This window comes from Dreissena polymorpha, chromosome 2 (assembly GCF_020536995.1).
Source record: "Dreissena polymorpha isolate Duluth1 chromosome 2, UMN_Dpol_1.0, whole genome shotgun sequence".
NCBI classification, from domain to species: Eukaryota; Metazoa; Mollusca; class Bivalvia; order Myida; family Dreissenidae; genus Dreissena; species Dreissena polymorpha.
Genome location: NC_068356.1, coordinates 135,096,109 through 135,119,567, shown reverse-complemented (window position 1 = coordinate 135,119,567; position 23,459 = coordinate 135,096,109). Strand labels below are relative to the sequence as shown.

The window sequence follows — 23,459 nt, the reverse complement described above, 5'->3', positions numbered from 1 at the left end:
GCTTTAAAAACCTGAAAATTATAAAGCGTTCCAACGCGAAACGATTGAATAATTTGGAGAATTCTGTTGTTGTCGTTGTATTTTTTGATACTACGAGGATTGCATATATAAAGTAAAAAATACATCGAACATGGAATGAGAGCGGATGGTCTAGTTGATAGAGCGATAGACTTTTGCTCCATGGCTCCAGGGGTCAGTGGTTCGAGCCCCGTTGAGATTTACTTTTTTTTAATTCTTTAATTGTATTCTTGTTGTTTTACTGGAGATTTTAAAACCCAATGTTAACATTTATCAATATAAAGCATTTAAATCAAACTTCAATACATGCCAAAATCTGTGAAAAGGCCCCTTTAAGCACCACATTTGTATTGCTAAACTACAGAAATTATGTCTTGGTAAAGTTTGCTAGATCTCGCATTTAAGCACGTGCATTGTACATAACAATTTAGTGAAATTTCTGGTATTGCTTTCATAACATAAGGATCAGCCCGTGGCTAGTTTCACAACGTACTAGACGTATTTTTATTCTTTGTCGAAAGAAAACACGCTGCGGACCATGGTAAGATTCGGATTAAGTGAAACTCCACTTTAACAATTTTCTGCTAATTTACATCAGAGTTCTTCTCCGAAATGACCAGTGCTTGTCAAATCATCCAGTCAAGTGTCAATACTTAATGCACATAGCAGACATCTGTGACGTAGTGTTGAATCTTTCTAATGTGCTGAAGCAGTGTTCTCTTTACCAAGTGGGTTGGTTGTATCTCTTTTACATGTATCTTACAAATGGTCAATGTGACATGTCAGCCTGAACAAAGCAACAATCTGGATAATGTCAAAACAAAATTCTGTCAGTAAAACTCCGATGGCTAATTGCAAAGATATTGATCTGAACACCAGTTTTCCCCGAACGTGACCGAACCGACATGTTCTTTAAAATATTGTAATTTTACATGACCGATTGTTCGGTAAAGCATAACAGAAAGTCCCGGTTTGTATGCGCCCCTGGTCTTTTTCTACAATGATTAAATTGCGAAGGCGTCTTAACACACTAGTCTGGGTTACTTTCCCTATCACAATGCTGAACCCAGCAGCGTACTGACTATCGACCATACGTACGGGACTATACAGACCAACTGTTCGGACCATACCGACTACATGGACAGACAATACGAGCCATAATTTAAAACATGAACCACAGAGAAAGGCCCATGCTGGTTATAATTTTATTAAAATTCAGTTAAAGATTTGCTCCGTGTTATAAATTGCAAGGGGGGGCTGGAAGTTTTTAATAAGCAAGATACAGATATGTAGCCATGCATTTTAAGATTTGCAATGAGATTCCATAAGTAACAGGGGAAGAAAGACAGCTCATTTCAAGACAGACTTCCGAATAGGGCTTGCTAGTACTTTTCTCTTTTTTTGGGGGGAGGGGGGGGGGCAGCTTCCCACAGAATTCTCAACACAACAAATATATTTCCTCCCTCTTAACTTTATATGCAAAGACACGAAAAAAAGACCAATACTGCCCTTAAATCACTATATGAAAAAGCACGCAAAATAAGAATGAAAACTGGCTGCTTTTAAAGCAAACATTTGTAAATGATGAGGGGGTCTTTTGCTACAACAATCCTATGTTTAAGTCGAAACCATGACCGTAAGCATATTGTCTGAAAACAATACCAAAAACAAGTAAGTTGTACAGTTATAATTAGCATCAAACTCAGCTGGACTGCATCAATGTTAAGGAACACGGATAAACCTGTTAAGTACCAACCTCTGCTGCAAGCAAAGCAGGAACACGCGTCTAAAACGAGTATAGCACCGTGAGTATAGACAATTAAAACGATTAAAACCAGTATAGGATAGAATTTGATGTGGTTCGTCTACACATCAATAAAAGATAATAACTTTCAAGTTAGCGATGTATATAGTTGTCAAACCAACCTAGGTGTAAGAAAGATCGTAAATTAATTTAATACACATAACAACAAATGCTACTTCTTCTTACAGCCTCTGACGACTAAAATATGACATGGAAGCTATTTACGAGGATGGGTCCTATTGCATCATGATTTTATGACACTATTTATGATGGAGAGCTTTTTAATTTAAATCATTTATCTTAATTGAACATTTCAAGTTGACGTGTTTTCTTCGATATTCATCTTGCGATAGAAAATGACCGGTATACCGTGTGACACACATCGGCTGATGTCTTGAAATTGTGAAATTCGTACAAGTCAGCGTACGCAACGAGATCATTAGTCAGTTCTTCGACACATATTTAAAGAGTCTATAGATACGGCACAGCGAAAATCTATATAAACCGAAGTCGAATATCTCTGTCATCTTCATTAGATTAGTTGCTTAAAGGATTTTGACATCGGTGCTTTTTTCAGACTCGAGCTTAATCTGAAGTATACAGGTGAGAACATCGTTTTTGTTTTATTTTAAAGTGAACATCATTGCTGTTTACATAGTGTGAATATGTAAATCATCCACACGTGAAAGTAGGCATGTCAATTAATGTTCGGTGGTGACCTAGCTCAAGCGTGTATCAGATATCATTATGACTGAGTAAGCACTCATTTGTTTCCACTATCAACGGTACAAAATAGGGTTGGCATGTCGGCTTAATTTGTTTCGTATCTTTTTTTTTGTATTTTAAAGCGGCCTTTTCACAGATTTTGGCATGTATTTAAGTTTGTTATTAAATGCTGTATATTGATACATTTAAACATTGGACATAAAAATCTCTAGAAAAAAAAGAATAAAATTAAAAAAAAGAAAAAAAGTAACCCTCAACTGGGCTCGAACCACTAACCCCTGGAGTCCTGGAGTATAAAAAAATCCGCTTAGACCACTCGGCCATCCGTGCTCATGCTATGAGAGAATGCATTTTTTACTTTATATAAGCAATCCCGTAGTTTCACAAAATATAACTACAACAACAGAACTTTCCAAATTATGCAATCGTTTCGCGTTGCAACGCTTTATAATTTTCAGGTTTTCAAATCGTCAAAACATGCATATAATAGATATTTTAGAGCATGGCAAATGTTTAGTATTACTGATTCCTCACAAATATCATAACTAAAACGAAAATTTGCGAATCTGAAACAACTTTTTTTTTATTTATTCAATATAACAAAACGTGAAAAGGCCCCTTTAATTATTCAATGAAATCTCCCAAGTGTGTTTTTAAACATTGTTAAGTGAATTTTATTTAATTTAAATTAATTTAGCTGATATAATCAAATGGTTACAAACTTAATATCTATTTCGGTGACCTAAGCAAATTTCATCCTGGAATAGCAAATGTATAAATGGGCACAGTTTATTGTATTTTGGGTAAGTTGGGAAAGTCATTGTGTTACCCCATTTATGAGTACCATTGCACAATCATTCGTAATAATCTTCATCTGAAATTAAATCAAGCTTTTTAAAGAAGTGTGTCTGGTAAATAATAAATTTCAGTTCTCATACAAGACTTGTTGTTTGGATATATTGATTGGAGTTCAACTGTTGTTTTAATGAATGGATGTGTTCACTTACATTGGTTTTAGCGTTCACTATTCCTTGTAGAAATCGTATGTTTGTAAACCTGTTTAAATCGATAGCTAAATGTCATTCCATAAAATGTTCACTAGCATATCTGTTTGTTACTGTATTGGACAGTAGTCAAACAAATTGGACGTATAACGTGAATTTTTGCTTCTTTTTTAAAGAGAGGGGGGGGGGGCTAAATTGGCTTGAATTGTTTACAAGTGCCTTAAATTTTCAATTGACCAAAAATATTTTTCTGCGTATGCCACAGTATGTCACTATTCATCGACAACAGTTTCTTTCACAACCATTAATGGGAAGTTAGTGCTTAAACGTGTAACCTCAGCGACGCGTTTTGCTTGTAGGTGTCATGTATATAGCGGGGGCCAGTCTCTTGCTGATAAGCCTGGCAATCGGTTGCCATGGTAAATATGGGCCTGAAGACCTGATTCGCTTTAAGAGCGCCGGCCTGGGTAATATCAGAAGTGAAACCATTAATGGCCCCACCATACTCGAGGCGGGTTCGATACCCACGTGGCTCCAGGGTACGTCTTCTCTTGCAAAGGATCGTATTATTATTTTATTAAATGATCCTCGCTCTGAAAAATGGGGCTTAATGCATGTCCGTTGAGTGTCATCCCAGATTAGCATGTGTAGTCAACACATGTTCATATTGAATGCACTTTACGGCGTTCTGTAAAGGACGTCGTAGGGACGCCGTAGAGACGCAGTAGTCGTAGTTTCACGAAACTTTTTGTTTTAAGCAAGTTCTCTTCTAAACAACAATCCATTATATGCGGAAAGTATATTCAGTGATAAGCCTGTGCCGACTACACAGGCTATTCTGGGACGAAACTTGATGCCCATGCATTTAGCCCGGTTTTCCAAGAGCAATGCTTAAATATATATCAGTGCGTGATAAAATGAGTCGTGTTCTGAGAAAACCGGACATAATGCATGTGCGTAAAGTGTCGTCCCAGATTAGACAGTGCAGTCAGCACAGGCTTATCCGGGACAACTCTCTCCGCTTTTATGACATTTTTCGTTTAAATGAAGTCTCTTCTAAGCAAAAATCCAATTTAGGCGGAAAGTGTCGTCACTGATTAGCCTGTGCGGACTGCACAGGCTAATCTGGGACGACACTTTACGCACATGCAGTATGCCCAGTTTTGTCAGAACGCGACTCAAATGATTGTTTCAGTTATAATTTAAGTAAAGTGCATGTACTTCACTTAAAAGTGGACATATCGTCATTGGAAGTCTCGCGCCGTAAAAGCATCTAATTACGCAATGATTTTCAAAACATGACGACTTCAAATAACTCATTATCTCTGTGTGTGGAAAAGTTTTGGAGACAAATCAGTGTTCATTCCTTTATATTACTATGCTATCTTCAAGTTGTTTTAGTCATTTTGTTGTTGAGTTTAGCATATTTCTTCAATTGGATTCAATCATTAGGATTCACGCAACAACTTGGAGAAAAAAAATCAATTTCACAAACCTTAGTCGCAATTTAGAGTTGCCACAATAGTTTTGATACGGAAGGACCAACGTTCATGAAGAACAATCTTTTAAAATGATTATCAGATAAAATATTACTTCATGTAGTATTGAATACAATGAAATTCGCTTACACTATGGTATACAAATCATTCGGGGGTTTTTCAGCTCAAATTTGTAGAATTTATTTATATAAACAAGAAATATCTTAAAATATCTCTGTGTATACCCTTACCTTGAAATAAAGGTAAAAAATACGTTGTTTAAGTTACTAAAATTAAAAACAAAGTATCAAGTAGTGTTGTGTTCTTGTTTCACCAAATTGTCGCATATTCACCACATGAAGTGTATGTTATGAAGTGCACGAATATAAAACTACATTATAGTGTCCGTAGATAAAAAATTATACTACGTGTGACGTATTATGAATTTATTTCTTCGTCATCGAAACATATGGTTTGTTGATATTTGATTAAGACGCAGTTTTCTTTCCACTCATAAAAAAAACACTGTTACGTCCGCCTCATGCAAAAATATGTATGATGGCATATGTGGCCAGCGTTGCTCAAACCCAGCCTGTGCACTTGCGCAGTCTGATCATGGGATGCGATTCTCTATATATAAAAAAAAGCATGCAAGGTTTCGGAATATCTTCTTAGTATCCTCCTCATTATACATATCCTGACAAGACTGCGCAGTTGCGCAGGTTGGGCTGGAGCTATGATGGCAGAATATTGCATAAGACCCGTTTTCGCATGACGTGGTTCTTAAAAAATAGCATGGCGTCTTGTAAATAGAAGATCAAAAGACGATACTTTTCTATCGAAATCTGAGTAACACATTGTTATTTATAGCAAACTGACAACTGTCGGTAGCCTTTTCTGTTTTGAAGGAAAGATTGTCAGACTGACCGTGTATGTCACACATTTGTGGCGCGATAATTACACTATTTTCCTTCTATCATGGGCACTATACTTTTTCGGTGGTTTTGTCTCAAAACACAAGACAATGGGATTTACCAATACAATTTCATCAATTTGTTTATCTTAAATTCGTGTTATTTGAAAATAAGGCTTTCATTCATAGTACATTCCGCCGTCCAGATTATTTACCTGACAATTTACTGACCCTGAAAGTCTTGGGAAAACGGGGATCGAACTTACCATTAATGCGTAACTGGGTCAAAATGTGAAGAGAAGTCCGCATTTCCCTAAACTGAACAGTGTTACATCCTATACTATAAAGACGCGGTGACTCTACTAATGTTCCGTGTGATTATGCTCAAATCAGCCAATGGAATAAATGTATTCATTCGGGTCTGCAGGAGTTATGTAAAGGTCATTTGAGGTGACACGCTGGGATAGACATCTAGAAAAAAATATTATAATTTACACTAAACTGCCATAGACCGTATATTTTAATATCTTAATATAAACCCATTTATGCCTAGCGTCTAGAAAAAATGCCTTGGCAAACAGCGTAGACCCAGATGAGACGCCGCATCATGCGGCGTCTCATCAGGGTCTGCGCTGTTTGCTTAAAGGAATTTCTGTAAGAAATATTCTAAATATAGAAATAAATATACTAGACATCACTAATTTTGGAAATAAATTGATCCAGTTTAGAAGGATGAGAGAGTCCACTAGGCATAAATGGGTTAATGGTACAAGGTCCCGTTTCAGGAAACTTTCTGCGTCACTCGTGCGGGGTGTTTGGAGAGACCGAACATCGCGATAAGGCACTACCTAACTACATTACGCATATGTTTGACTGCCTCGAAATCGGACAGAAGTTTAAGATAAACAACGGAACTGTCACCTTCACCAACAAGTATGCCATTATTCGGAACAATAAAGGCCCGTATCTAGTGTATACGAGTGTACGGTGTGGGTTTAATTTAGGTTAAAGTCATATGGTTGTGGTATCTAAGTGTCAAACGTGTACGTGTAGGTCAAACGCGTTTGTTTATAACTCAATACATGAATGCGACACATTTTGACTGTATAAATAATTCTGACAAAACTGCGGGTTATCGAAGCTTCCGAATGGCCATTTTCAAATATTTTTAAGAATATTTTTAAGCTGCCCTATCTAACAAACTAAATTAACAAACTAAAACTAGTCTAGTCGCTTAAAATATGTACAATATATCGTACATAGGATGTATGCCGTATATTAGCGTTATTAATACTAACTGAAATCTAACTATCTGTTTAGCTTTTTAATAATCGTATTAATTTGAGCGAATGTATTGGCTAAATTTATTCATGTGAAATTTAGATAAAGGATCAGAAAAAACTAAGATGTCTGTTCGGCTAATTTTATTAACTGATTTCTTACGTTTTCTTTAACTTGTCAATAAAAAAAATTTCCACACGCCAAAACCACAAGCTTCTTTGAACATACTGTGTAATCTTTTCAGATTTAAGTTTTTCGTTGTGTCAGTTGGCTTACGCCCATTTTTCGCGATCTCATTTATATGTAAGATATCCGCATTAAATACATGAGGCTGAAATATATATGGCTGAATATAACTGTAAACATCCTTAAAGAATGTAACTACTCTATATGGTGTAACAAAGTGCCCGTGGTAACCCTCAATGATAAAAGACAACCAGAATAGATTACCAGTTGTTTAAGTTTAAACCTATTAATTTTAGCTCGATTGCATCGAAAGCCACAGACTTATCGAAACGCTTTCGAGCCCGTTTCCTGTGTCTAGAACCAGTACTTGTTGTCTTTGCGGGAGATCTCAAGAACGCTCCCACAGTGAGGATCGAACACGTTACCTCTCGGTCGCTAGGCGGACACCATATTCATTACTCCACATCTACTTCGACCTCAATCTCAACCTCTTATCAGTAGTTGTGATTCATTCCTTAAATAACAAAAGATGTTGTTTGTCAGAAACACAATGCCCCCTAATGCGCCGCTTTTTTTTACCTTTGACCTTGAAGGATGACCTTGACCTTGACCTTTCACCACTCAAAATGTGCAGCTACATGAGAAACACATACATGCCAAATATCAAGTTGCTATGTTCAATATTTTAAAAGTTATTGCAAAACTTTACTGTAAGGTTAAAGTTTTGGGACAGAATGACAGAATGACGGAATGACAGACAGAAAGAAAGACAGACAGGCCAAAAACAATATACCCCCGATCATTCGATCCGGGGGGCATAAAAATATAACAGTCGATCAATCACATACTCTGACTTTATCAAATTTGCACTCTTATCAACTTCTGTAAATCCCATTATTTTTAAACACTCCTGTTAAAGGAATGACGCAATACGTATTGTTTCGAGAAGAGTCAATTTTAACGTCTGACATTACGTCGGTCAAAAGCTATTCATAGCTTATGTTCATAATGTGTGTATATAATACCGACAATAAATAAATATTGATATGATTTGATTTTATTTGTTTTACTTTTGTCGCAATATAAACTGCCGAATGGCGCCTATTTGATGCATCGAATCAATGGCTTTCTTTGCATATATTAGTGAAGCAATTTTTACATAAAAAATTACTTTTTTTTCTTATATAGTGTTCAATACATACTACTTATACTTCAAAAAGCACCACTATAATTTTAAAACTACAAAATGCGCATAACTAATTCCCATTCAAAGAACATCATAATAAACATGTCGTTTCCATTGAATAGTATTTTTTCGAGCATATTTCCTATTCAGTCAAAACGGTCTCGTGTTTTAACGGTCATTCCCCCGCATCAATTGACCCATTTATGCCTAGCGTCTAGAAAAAATGCATTGGCAAACAGCGTAGACACAGATGAGACGCCGCATGATGCGGCGTCTCATCTGGGTCTACGCTGTTTGCTTAAAGGAATTTCTGTAAAAAAATATTCTAAATATAGAAATAAATATACTAGACATCCCTAATTTTGGAAATAAATTGATCCAATTCAGAAGGATGGGAGAGTCCACAAGGCATAAATGGGTTAAGGAAGCGGCGTTTTGAAAAAATGGGCTTAATTCATGTGCGGTAAGTGTCGTACCATATCAGCCTGTGTAGTCGTCAATGCCGCTTTTTGGGAATTGTTCGTATAAAGGAAGTCTATTTTTAAAATCCAGCTTAGTCGGAAAGTGTCATCCCTAATAAGCCTGTGCGGACCTGCACAGACTTATCTGGGACGACGCTGTACGCACATGCATTCAGCCCAGATTTTCCAGAACGAGGCTTATTTCATGTAATTTTTTGCCAGGTGGTACGACACGGTTGTGAACGATATATACAATTGGTACGGACGGAATATGAACAAGTCCAGCGTCTTTCAGCCTGGTACATTCGGCTTGAGTGTAAGTTATATTTATGATACTTTTGGTTTCCAAACGGGGTCATAATTAAAATTTCAGTAATTTTAACAGTTTGATTGGAAGATAGAAATCAATTATAAATATATTATTATTATTATTATTATTATTAATATTATTTTTATTATTATTATTATTATTATTATTATTATTATTATTATTATTATTATTTATTTACTTATTTGTATATGTATTATTATTATTATTATTGTTATTATTATTATTATTATTATTATTATTATTATTTATTTATTTATTTATTTATTTATTTATTTATTTTTAATATATTATTAAGAATGATGATGATGATGATGATGATGATGATGATGATGATGATGATGATGATGATCATCATCATCATCATCATCATCATCATCATCATCATCATCATCATCATCATCATCATCATCATCATCATCATCATCATCATCATCATCATCATCATCATCATCATCAACATCATCATCACCATCATCATCATCATCATCATCATCATCATCATCATTATTATTATATTATCATGATTATTATGCACATTACTGGCAGTACAATATTCGACAAAGAAAATGGCCAACGATGTGCACCGCGTGTAATGAACAAAAAACGTGTTTTGATTGCAAGTTAGAGTCGGACATTGTTTATTATGTGTCGCGCAAATTCCGGGTTTGAGCAAATGCCTCGTTTAACCGTTACAGTGATCTTTGGTTTCCTTATAGAACGCCCAGCAGGTTGACACTTGGGATCCGAACATCACTCGATCCAGTAAAGTGGTGCAGGTGCCGCACGTGAGCTGGTGGCAGGTGGGAGACATCCCTCTGGCGATGTCAGAAGGACCTCTTGGTAAGTGATTAACAAACCTCTGGAGGTGTCCAATGGAGCGTAAAGTAAGTGGAATGCACGCTTTTGGTGATGTCCGAGGGACCCTTAGGCAAGTGGGAAACACGTCTGTGGCGATGTCCGAGGGACCTTTAGATAAGTGGGAAACACGTATCTGTCGATGTACGAGGGACCTCTTGGTAAGTGGGAAACACGTCTCTGGCGATGTCCGAAGGACCTCTTGGTAAGTGGGAAACACGTCTCTGGTGATGTCCGAGGGACCTTTAGGTAAGTGAGAAACACGTCTCTGGCGATGTCCGAGGGACCTCTTGGTAAGTGGGAAACACGTCTCTGGCGATGTCCGAGGGACATTTAGGTTAGTGGGAAAAACGTCTCTGGCGATGTCCGAAGGACTTTTAGGTAAGTGGGAAACACGTCTGTGGCGATGTCCGAGGGACCTTCAAGAAGGTGAGAGATACGCCCTTTGCGATACCCGAGCTACTTTTCGGTAAGATGGGAATAGGCCGTTAGCGATATCAAAAGGAGGGACCCTAACATATTTGTGGGACGCGCCCCTTGCGATGTTCAATGGATATATTGGTAATTGCGAACATTCTTCTGGCGAATTCCGAGCGACCTTGGGGTACGAAGACGACACGCCCATTTGGTTGACCGAGCAACCTTGGGGTAATTAAAAGACAGGCCCCTGACGATGTCCGAGCGACCTTTCGGCAAGGTGGACATACGCTCTTAGCGATATTTAAAGGACCAATTGGTATCTGGGACACACGCTCATGGCGATGTCAAAGGACAAATTTGGTATATGAGAGACATGCCCAAACCGATTTGTGACGGACCGATAGATATTTGGGAGGCAAGCTCATGGCGATGACAAAGGACAAATTTGGTATGTGAGAGACATGCCCATGCCCCAACCGAGGTGTGAGGGACCTATAGATAAAGATGGCGATTTGGTTATTAGGACCTATGTGAGTCAATATCATCTTTGGCATCGAGCCAATAGTTCAAGATCCACATTTACTGTACTTAAATAGCACTCACGATTGTCCTAACAATTCAAACCCTTAAAAATGTAAGTTTCTAATGCGATGACTAATATGTGGGCGTTTGGTGTCGCGAGAATCATATTTCTCGTCTGTTCGTGTACTTTTTGTTCATGTTAAGGTAATGAAAGAATATTGCCTTGCAGCATGAAATATTTATCGAATATTCTTTTTGTTGCTGATTTTTTTTTCGGTAAAACATTTCAAACAAAAAATTCCATAACAGGCCATTGGCTTTGATAGATGGCGCAAAACCCTATCATGCAAACAAAACGTGTTTCCAATAACATTGCACAGGACTAGAGTAAGTTGGTCAGCCATACGTTTTCTTTCATTAATTGTTTCACTTTATAAGTAATGTATCACTTAAATAAAGGATGGTCAATGACAGAAATCCAAATCTATATGCAACACATCATTCTTTAAATGTCAACTTTGCAAATGCTAAGTTCATGTTTAGAATATGATTGGGAAAAGCAGAAAGTGATCAAAAACACTCCATGGTGTACAGAAAAACTTAGGTTATAGTCGGCACCAAAAATTACAATCCGAAAAGTTCGTGGAAACACACGTTTTGTTAACGCCTTATAAAATATTTTTAAAGGAATGTTTCCGAGCAAGTATAACACGGTACAATGTTTCCGAGCAAGTATAACACGGTGCAATGTTTCCGAGCAAGTATAACACGGTACAATGTTTCCGAGCAAGTATAACACGGTGCAATGTTTCCGAGCAAGTTTAACACGGTACAATGTTTCCGAGCAAGTATAACACGGTGCAATGTTTCCGAGCAAGTATAACACGGTGCAATGTTTCCGAGCAAGTATAACACGGTGCAATGTTTCCGAGCAAGTATAACACGGTGCAATTTTCCCTTCAATCAAAGGCTAATCACGCACGACATTTTACCCCTAAACTGGATTTTTGTCGAGGAGAGTCTTACTTTAAACAAAAAAGACAATAAAAGTGAAAAGCATTGTGTCTGATTAGACTGTGCATTTCACAAAGGCTAATGTGAGCCAACACTTTATGCGCGTGCATAAAAATCTTTACTAAAAGAAATGCTATTTGCTTTCAGGCGTTGCTATAGATACGGAGACGATGCAGCAGAAGGGTTGGATTCAGTACGCAGACGATAATTTTCCGATGACGCAGGAGTACATGTATACTAACAACCCGGCGCACGAGCACACCGAGGCCGACGGAACGCTGTGGAGCACAGTGGTCGTCATTAGATGGTTGTCGGCGTCGGCAATGCAGCTCAAGTAAGTGTCGGCGAGTTTACTATATGCTACTAGATTACTGTATTCTATGATAGCCTATTAAAGTTACAACACATATTATCAATAAACAATTGTTGACAGATCTTTGGTTAAATTTATTGGGGCAACATATAAAACAATCGGGAACCCTCGGACAATTCCGCCATAACGGCGATCGTCTGCGATCGACGGTGTGGTGTAGCCCACTGTCCGAAGCGTTCAGATTGCATATAAAAGTGGTTCTTATTTTGAGGCCATTCTATGGAAAGAAGGCAATGGCCTGTCACGATAGCTTCAGGTCTTACCTAGAGGGTTTTCATGACTTTCATGAAAGTCGGGTCGTCTGTTTTGCTCCTTGACACCTCATGCAGAAGACATACACGAGTTGTTTAATTGGCATCATAGATACATGGTTGATGTTAAGGCCAGTGTTTTAGCTTACTTTTTTTTCAACTGCATCGCAAGCCTTAAGCTTATTGAAACGGTATTTTATTGGTGATCTGGACAAAACCCCACAGTGGGGATTGAACTTGTGTCCTCGCTAAATGAACACCATATCCAGTATGCAACGTCAGTTCAGTATTTTGTTTTATCTTTTGTGCTTTTTATATCTCCTTAGCCTTCACGAGGTATGTGGTGTTTTTCTGAATTAGTTATTATCCTTTCATATAATTTAAAACACAAACATACGCCGTTTCATTTGTGTTATCGCTTTCTGACGTAATTCCAGTGCCGTTGTTCAAGGTAACGCGTTTTCCACTTTCAGACGAGTCGTTTATAAGGTGGGGGCGGACAAGTACCGTCACGTGGTCGGGGAGTTCCTGTACGGCGTTGCGGATTTGAAGCAGTGTCACGGCATGGCGCGTTTCCCCGACCTCGACATCCGGCCCGGCTATATGCACTCGTTCGCCATCACTGAGAACTACATCATACTGCCGGAGACCGCTTACTTCCTCGATCCTTGCGTTTACAGTAAGTAGTCGGGCTGTTCTAAATATAAAATAGTGCTTGAGAGACTCTAATAAACAATATATATTTATGTATGTCTGAGCTCGTGAATAGATTAGGCAGCCCACTTAAAAAATAAAGTAGCAGTCTACTCTGGAAATATAAATAGTATGTATCCAGTATAAACTAGTATGTATCCAGTATAAATAGTATGTATCCAGTATAAACTTAGTGTATAGTCATCCCCTTTGAAAATGAAGACGCGTGAGTGATAAAAAGTACTAAGTGACTATTCTCTGCCGTCGTTAACCCATTTGTGCCTAGTGGACTCTCCTATCCTTTTAAAGTGGATCAATTTATTTCCAAAATTAGGGATGTCTAGTATATTTATTTCTATTCTTATAATATTTATTACAGAAATTCCTTAAAGCAAACAGCGCAGACCCTGATGAGACGCCGCATCATGCGGCGTCTAATCTGGGTCTACGCTGTTTGCCAATGTCTTTATTTCTAGACGCTAGGCATAAATGGGTTAAATCCATTGGAAGTGGTTTCCTCGCGATAATTTTCTAGATTAGTATCCCCTTACCCTTTCAATTTGTAAAAAAATGTTTTTTAATTTTAAATCGCCCAGCTGATACTTGACTTGTTCCTAGTATAACTTTTATCGAATACAACTACAGGGGAGGTTACCGCTGCGTGAAGAATGTATAATCAATCTATCGTAGTTCCGCATGGCATCTTCAGTTCGCAACGATTACTTACTTACAATTCATGAAACTTGTTAAATACATGTATTCACAACATGAAAATTAAATTTAAAAAAATCGATTTCCCGATTGCGAAATTCAGTTTTAAAGGCAAATAGAGCTTCCTGAATTTCATCGGTGTATGAATTATCGGGAAAATGGCCTTTTTGTGCATTAACGCTTTTTTATGCATAAATTATGCGTTATTGTCACATCCGTTCAGTTATCAATAAATTGCAGAAACAAATGCGTTTCGATACTTATTAAAACAACAAAAAAGACGAACATAGCATGAAATGTTAAAGTTTCGATTGGCCACTATAGACTTCTATACGAAGGCGACTGAATTAAGTTAAAGTGTCGATGTCACCTTCAACGAACGGCATAACATCATTTACGAATGTAAAAAAGACATTACGATGAGCGAAAAAGTGTGGCGTTCTGCAACGTGTTAATGAAAAGCTATGCAGTCAGTAATATTTGATAATAATAATAATAATAAAAATACATCACAACCAGGGTCTAAAACTGATAAAGGTCTTATTACGTAATAGATATTTTTTAAGAGGTTGTTCACTTGATATCGCAGTAAATTAGTGTTATGTATCATTCAGGCCACTACGACAACCACAAGCCATTCTTCCCTCAAGGCTTTAGTTTCGAGAAGCACGGGTTCTCTCGAATCTTGGTAATGCGTAAATCGGACGGACAGTTCTTCTTGCAAACTCGCACCATACCTTTATTCGTAACACACCAGGTAATGAGTTCATCTAAAAAATGCTAATGCATAATGTTTTAAGAAATAAAGTTTGATCAATAAAAATGTAGGATTGCACTCATTATTTTAAACGCTTAATCATGCTATTTCTTGATACGCCTTTATGGACCCTTTTTATATTATATGGACCCTTTTTAATATCAAATGGGAACTTCTTTATATCAGGACGTCACTTCTTTAAATGGTGTGGACACTTCTTTATATCACATGGACACTTCTTTATATCATATGGACACTTCTTTATATCATATTGACACTTCTTTCTATCACATTGACGCTTCTTTATATCATATGGACACTTCTTTATATCATATGGACACTTCTTTATATCATATGGACACCCTTTATATCATATGGACACTTCTTTATATCATATGGACACGTCTTTATATCATATGGACACCCTTTATATCATATGGACACTTCTTTATATCATAAGGACACTTCTTTATATCACATGGACACGTCTTTAGTTCACATGGGCACTTCTTTATATCATATGGACACTTCTTTATATCATATGGACACTTCTTTATATCATATGGACACCCTTTATATCATATGGACACTTCTTTATATCATATGGACACTTCTTTATATCATATGGACACTTCTTAATATCACATGGGCACTTCTTTATATCATATGGACACCCTTTATATGATATGGACCCTTCTTTATATCATATGGACACTTCTTTATATCATATGGACACTTCTTTATGTCATGTGTACAGTTCTTTATATCATATTGTCACTTTTTAATGTCATTCGGACACTTCTTTATATCACATGGACACTTCCTTATATCATATGAACACTTCTTTATATCACATGTACAATTCTTTATATCACATGGACACTTCTTTATATCATGTGGACACTTCTTTATATAATATGGACACTTCTTTATATCACATGGACACTTCTTTATATCATAAGGACACTTCTTTATATCACATGGACACGTCTTTAGTTCACATGGGCACTTCTTTATATCATATGGACACTTCTTAATATCATATGGACACTTGTTTATATCATATGGACACTTCTTAATATCATATGGACACTTGTTTATATCATATGGGCACTTCTTAATATCATATGGACACTTGTTTATATCAGGAGGTTTCTTCTTTAAATGATGTGGAAACTTCCTAATGTGATTTGGAAACTTTTTAAAATGATGTAGAAACTTCTTTGTATCGTGCGGTCACTCTTCGATATGGTTAGGGTGCGTCTTTATATGACGGAAATACTTCTTTATGCCTGAGACAAAGCTGACCGCTCTCCGGGGTTCTCATGATTAATGTAGACTTATACATCAACATAACTATTTTGCACTGTGACGACATGCTGAGCGTAGTATGTGGTCAATACAATTGCACGTATGTCCTCTACAAAACCATTGCACGGTTGTCAAAACTAGGCACGACTAATGGGTAACATTTTTGTCGAGCCAGTTTGCGGAAATCTTTATATAACAGTAGCAAGAGTGTATTCGTGCGTCCAAAGAATAACTTTGTCATTCATCGTGCAATTAAAATATAAATTTACCACACATGTTTCTATCATAAACCAATGTGTTGGGTGTAACAACCGCCCCCTACCTCAAAGTTTAAGGTCACGCTTATTAGAAGTCAAATATCAAACTTGGCCATACAACAGCTTGTGCGGACTTATACTTTTTCATTCGTTGTGAAACTTTAATATAACTTGTTTAACCCATGAGGTGATGCTATTACGTGTATAACGTTTTTCTCTTATCTTAAAGTTTAAGGTCAAAATCAAATGTCAAGTTTTAATTTGACCATAACATAGCCTGTTCATCGAATGGATAGAGTGTGTCATTCCTTGGGTAAAGGTCAAGGTCAACTGAGAGCTTAAGGTTACGAGTGCATGGTGCACTTTGTAAAATAATTACAAGCATCTTTGACAATGAACTCGAAATGTTGCCGACATGTATCTTCTTTATATAAACTTCATATTACGACAGTGCGACTGGTATTCTTTATCACTAAATGGACACATTACATTATTTTACAGGTTTAATACTGTCGAATATATCATACGGATGTTATATTGATTATTGTATCGAACGAATATTACATCACCGGTTATTTCTTGCAGATCTAATATTAAATATTCAGCTTAACACTCGCTTCTGTATTCCTTTATTGACGATATCGATATTACATTGAACATTAAACATTTTAAATGAAACAAAATAAATCAAATTAAGTCTTGTTTCACACGTCAGCTTGGCGCATACGAGGCTGGTGACTCCGTACACATGGACATGCTGACGTATGATGACGCCGGGGCTTACGAGACCATGCCAGTGGTGGACAACATGCTGGGTCCGGTAAGGGACGTCATTGGAAAATACTTAAGTGTTATGACGTCACTTTGCTGAATTTTAGTTATTGGCGTATTGTTTATGTTATCATTTTTGTGAAGCGACGTCACTATGCAGAAATTTTGTTTTCTAACATAATGTTATGTTGATGTAATAAAACTGTTGTTCAATTTAAATTGTGATATAATAACTCTTCAACCCTTTGAAGCGTTTCAGATGCGTTGTTGAAGAGTGCTGATATTTTAACTTCATTTAGTTATGTACCGTATTCCAGTTACGTTGACGTTTAAGTTATTAATAAATTGCCACAGGTTTGCAATTGATTTGCAAGGAAGAAATTTTACTTAATCGCATTCTATTTTGGTTGAAGTCATAGTCCCATGTTGTTGAGTGCTATAGTCCCGTAGTTCATATGCAGGGGGTTTAATTACTGTTGTTACAATAACGTTCCATGATAATTATTTCATATAATTTGAAACAATTCATTCCATTTTTGTCGGCATCATAGTTCCACGTTGTTGTATGCAATTGTGAACCGTGGTTCATATGCGGGAAGGGTTTAGTTCAAATCTATTTATTTTAGCTCGATTGCATAGAAAGCCTTAGGCTTATTTGAAACGCTCTCGAGTCCGCTTCCTGGGACTAGAACCACTACTTGGTGTCTATGGGGGAGTTCTAAAGAACGGCCCCACAGTGGGGATCGAACCCGTGACCGCCTGGTCGCTATGCGGATACCATATCCATTACGCCGCGCCGCATAAAGCTTTATTTACCTCTTTTCAAATAGCCTGGTGTATTCATATTGCTGTATAATTTGAAGAAAAACATTCAATTTGAAATACTCTTATGTAAATAATCTTTATTGTGGACGATAATGTAAGAACATTTTCAAATCAAGTGTTAAATTGTTTCGTTTTAGGATCCATATACAACAAATGTGTCCCGAATCTCGCTTAACATGACGAGCAAATCTGTTTCGGTAGTAGACCTGCGACGCGGAAAATCCCCGGCAACGTTCGAAATGTCCAATATCAACTATGCCTATAATGGCAAGAAATACACTTATGCGTACATGGTTCGCAACTTCGACTTGCACGAACAGAACGCAATTACGAAGGTATGCTACACATATATTATTTATATGCATTGTCTTCAATTATGTTCGTAAGCTATTTCCCCTTTCTTCAAACCTTGTTATGTTGATTTCCGCCTGTCCGTCGATAAATAAGTCGGATCATCTGCCTTCAATTGTGCTGTTCAAGATCACATGAAGTTATGAACACAACCTTCCCATTGTGAGCTTTACGAAAAACGTTGTCCCAATGAAATCTCGGCTACGTTCGAAACTGGGTAATGTGGGAAAGCAAATCCAGGTTTCTTGGTAAAATTGAAGAGACGGCTTGCTAACACTCTTGAGGCGACATTTATTGCTAAGCATCGCGAAACTTGGTCAGAGCTTTCATCTCAATTAAAAATGGGCAGAATTCTTGGTAAGTCATGTTACATGGCATTCATTTTCTAGCTGAACGTTGACACTGGAGTGGAGTTGGAATACCTGCTGCCCGAGGGTTCGTACGTTCAGGAGCCCCAGTTCATCCCATACCCCGGTGCGATTTTCGAGGACGACGGTGTCATCCTCTCACAGGGATTCGACGGCATTGAGCGGAAAGGTTTTGACGAGTTCTCATTTGAAGAATCTTGTCTTTGGAAAACTTGGCTTAATGCATGTTCGTTAAATGTCGTCCCAGATCAGCCTGTGCATTCCGCACAGGCTAATCAGGAGCGACAATTTTTATGGTATTTTTCGTTAACAGGATGCATCTTCTTCGAGAAAATCCATTTAGGCGGAAATTGTCGTCCCTGATTAGCATGTGCGGAATTCATATCTGGGACGACACTGTACGCCAACGCATTAAGCCCAGCATTTTTACGAGGTCCCATTGGTTTCCTCTGCTGCCGAATTCCACTTAGATCCCTTTGCTTCACACCAAGTGAATTCCGAATATGCATTTCTATTCGAAAATTGATTATTTGTAACACTTTGTAAAGTATTAATACATAATGCGATGACTTAACAATTCCGGGACGGTAAGTGTCTGGTGGTTAATGTTGGGGTATGCGTAAGCTCAATTATTGAGGGGATCCAAATGCTTAAAATACGGAGATGACATATTTATGCTATATTTATGCCATATCCCGGGAAGTGTGCCCGGCTGTCGTACATTAAATCCATCTTACACACGGAGCGCACTATAATCATTTACTCGAACAAGTTAACATTCAAAGTTCAGTCAATTATGCAAAATCACATGGAATTTGAAGAAACGAATGAAATTCAGTGTCAAGAGTAGGTTTGGGTAATGCAACAGTAATGCAACAATTTTTATTTAGTTTTTTAATTTGGTTTTAACCCATTTATGCCTAGTGTACTCTCTCATCCTTCTAAATTGGATCAATTTATTTCCAAAATTAGGGATGTCTAGTATATTTATATCTATATTTAGAATATTTCTTACAGAAAATTCTCTAAGCAAACAGCGCAGACCCAGATCATCATGCGGCGTCTCATCTGGGTCTACGCTGTTTGCCAATGCCTTATTTCTAGGCATAAATGGGTTAAGGTAAGTGCCTCAGGTAAAACAACATTGATCATTCTATGCGATATTGCAATAAAACTTAGTGTGTCACACAATAATATTTCACATACTCAGTATATCGCAGTTGTCCTATCAATTATTATCTTCATTATCAGGTCATTTGCGTTTAAAAATGTATTTTGATTTTGTGATTTGTCTAAATGTTGGGCAAATGGTCTAGTGCCATTAATAAAGGAACGCACGAGTATTAAATTTATTTCATGTTCAAGAGTTCCACTTTGTTTATATTTATTGCGAAAAACTAGCTTCTTATAATGTATAATCCCAAATATCCATTTTGATGTGTATTACCGAATAAAGAATAGCGTTTTAATAGTGCCAAAAACCAATAAGTAAACGTTACGAAGTACTATCTTGTTAAACACATCACATTTACTTTAATACAGTTATCGTATTGAAAATGGGTATCGACATACATATACATTTATGTAAATTAAAATTCATTAAGCACAAGCGATATGTTTATCTGCAGCAATCATGGTAGTAATTGACGCCAAGACGATGACGTTGATTGGCCGAGTTGTGGCCCCTGACATGGCTCTGTTTGGTCTGCATAACAGGTAATTAAATTAGTTACGTCCTCTTACATTAAACTGCTCGATGTACCACGCGTTGGCAGAGTGTAACTGACTGAAGTGACAATGTTTAGTATACATAACAGGCAACCAACATTAGTCACATACATACATTACACTGCTCAGTGTTATCATTTGCCGAGTTATTGTCCGAGTATTATTGACTGAAGTGACATTGTTTTGTCCATAACGGACAAATTACTGAGGTACGGCCCCTCATATTGATTTGTGTGTACTAATTATGGTACGGGTGATGGACAGGGTTAATCCCGCTACCATAGTATTTTTTGCTCTACGTAGACTGAGTGACGACCTCTAATGAATCATGTTTAGTTTAAACACCGTGTCATTAACTGGGCTCACATGATAATGTTGGGTTTACAGAACAGATACTCCAATGAATTTCGGTCCCCTAATTTAATATTTTTGACAAAGGAGTCTGTTGGTACGTTAAGTTTGGTGGCATGAAATTGACTTTTGAATTGTCCACTCGCTTGACTGAGTTTGTACAATATGATTTGTAATAATACCGTAAATTTTAGTGACTTGACAAAATAACAATAATGATGAAGAATAATGTGATTTCCGACATACTAAATAATGCTCGTGCGTTGTTTCTTATAGAATATTTGCGATGATGATGTCATATCCTAAACATAATCGACTTCTTTCAGACTGTTTCCGCTGCGAGCTGGTTCCGCGCCTAATTTCCAAATGCCGGCTATACCGGTAATTGGGTAAACAATAGGATAAAGTGAAGCCGGAAACCACTACACAACATTACGTTAGTAGAAATTTATTAACAAAACCATTCAATATTCAGAAACCATACAAACCGCAAAACAGCTTGGAACCAAAAGTACCGGTAAAACACTCCACTGTTGAGACTGGAAACAGTTAAACCGCTGTGAATCAAGACAAAATCGTTAAACATCTGGAAAGCAGAACAACATCGTTAAACAGCAGGGTATCAAAAAATTCGTTAAACAGCTGGGAATCAAAACGAAACCTCAACACAATCAGGCACCAAATGTAAAACGTAGAATAACCCAGAACCGAAACAAAACTGTAAAGCACCTGACAACCCAAGCCAAAGAGTAAATAGTGCGTGTTCTGGCATGTACATCTTTTTTTCGTTTCATGGTGTAAATAATTATTAGAAAATAAATTTGCAAAAACGATGCTGTTAAATAGAACCGCAACTAAGACTTCAAGTTTGCAACAAGTAGTAATACCACCAGTTGTTGTTGTTAGTAGAAGTAGTAGTAGGAGTAGTAAAAGAAGTATAAGTTGTGGTAGTAGTGGTGATAGTGGTACAAGTGATAGTACTTGTTTTTCATCAAAAGCGATGGCTTTATTCTTCAACTATCGTTCAATAAGTTCCCCAAAAAAGCAACTTGATATAAACATTTCTGTTAACAGATTCCTAACGTTTTTTCATTTTCGACTGAATTGTATTTCAAATATGTTTAAACAATACTTACTTAGTATATTAATATTGCAATCAATTTTTTTGCATCGATGAAAACTTCGCATTTGTACTCCGTGCTCGGTTACTTAATCGTCCGGGGAAGACATTATGAGCAATCGAAAAACGTTGCTTCTAATATGAGAAAACAAAAACAACCGAAATAGTATAGTGGCATGATAAAATGGAAATTGTTTAATTATCTAACCACAAATATTTGTCGTACTCGGTCAGTAGGTATGGAAATCGTTCTTAAAAAGTACACAGTTTGACAACATTTGTGATTAAAGTGTTTCGAAAGAAAACTGCGTGTTAATCAAATTTTAAAATAACTTATTTCGATGGTGAAAAAAAACTCATAATAAGCCATGTGAGGACACATATGATGTGATCTCCCGTAATATAATTTTTACTAAATAACACACATTTCATTCGGTGAGTATGTGACTAAAAGTGTCAAAAACATCAACAATTGAAAACTTTGTTTTTACTTTAATTATTTCAAAACGTGATTTGTCTAACTTTATTTCGAAAGGTCAGGATATACGTCGAATATCTTAATTTAAGATATTTCTTCTTTAAACTAAGCTTCAACTTTGTAATCATAATTGGAGTTTGTGTGAATCATGTATACAATTATGAGAGATTGTTTATCAATGTCATTTTCCCCCTTGATGTTTTTGCAAAATCTCACCACTGTAGATAATTTATAGTCAATGTTATTGGTGTTTGCATTTTTCGTATCCGTACGATTGATCTACGTAAAAAAAAACGAACGTCATGTTCTGTGACTGAAATATTAAATACATTCAAAGAGCGAACAACTGCAGTATCTTCAGCGCTTTGATTGTACTTGCTTTCATAATTATTTTAGACTGTTCCAAATTTAATAGTGTTGTTATAAGCTTATGTCGCGACATTAAATTCATACGAACACGTGAGTAATTTAAACTGAGCAATATGATATTTTTGTGCACGATTGTTTTACAAACGATGAGCTAATTTGTATGCATAGTTGCAAGCAGTCTATGCTGTTTGTATACAAAATATGACACGATTCATAAGTTTGTATAGCAACGGAAAGTCTCAACTTCGGTATGGTTGTGGCATATTTATTTGTGACAGGCGTTCGTTTCAAATGAAGCTGGAACTTTAACCCTTTGCATGCTAGGAAATTTGTCGTCTGCTAAAATGTCGTCTGCTGAATTTGTAAAATAAGCATTTTCTTCATTTTTTTCAAAGAATACTATCAGAATAGCAAACAGTTTGGATCCAGATGAGACGCCACAGAACTGTGGCGTCTCATCTGGATCCAAACTGTTTGCAAAGGCCTTTAAAATTCGGTTCCCGCACTGAAACGGTTAAATGTGTGCAGAGAAACTATTATAATCTG

The 23,459-nt window shown here is 36.9% G+C and overlaps 1 protein-coding gene across 2 annotated transcripts; it reads left to right on the top strand.

The window, feature by feature from the left end:
- The first annotated feature begins 2,259 nt into the window (after positions 1–2,259).
- On the top strand, positions 2,260–21,777 carry LOC127869100 (carotenoid isomerooxygenase-like). 2 transcript variants are annotated; one of them, XM_052411414.1, is made up of 13 exons: positions 2,260–2,425; positions 3,912–4,091; positions 6,729–6,876; positions 9,280–9,373; positions 10,105–10,228; positions 12,347–12,533; positions 13,297–13,502; positions 14,842–14,984; positions 17,268–17,372; positions 18,286–18,483; positions 18,889–19,036; positions 20,496–20,583; positions 21,273–21,777. In XM_052411414.1, the coding sequence occupies exons 2-13, from the start codon at positions 3,917–3,919 to the stop codon at positions 21,337–21,339; spliced, it is 1,683 nt and encodes a 560-aa protein (XP_052267374.1). In that variant the 5' UTR covers positions 2,260–2,425; positions 3,912–3,916; the 3' UTR covers positions 21,340–21,777. The 2 variants fall into 2 exon arrangements, with proteins under 2 accessions (XP_052267374.1, XP_052267373.1); XM_052411413.1 differs by lacking the exon at positions 2,260–2,425 and adding an exon at positions 3,312–3,351.
- Positions 21,778–23,459: the final 1,682 nt, after the last annotated feature.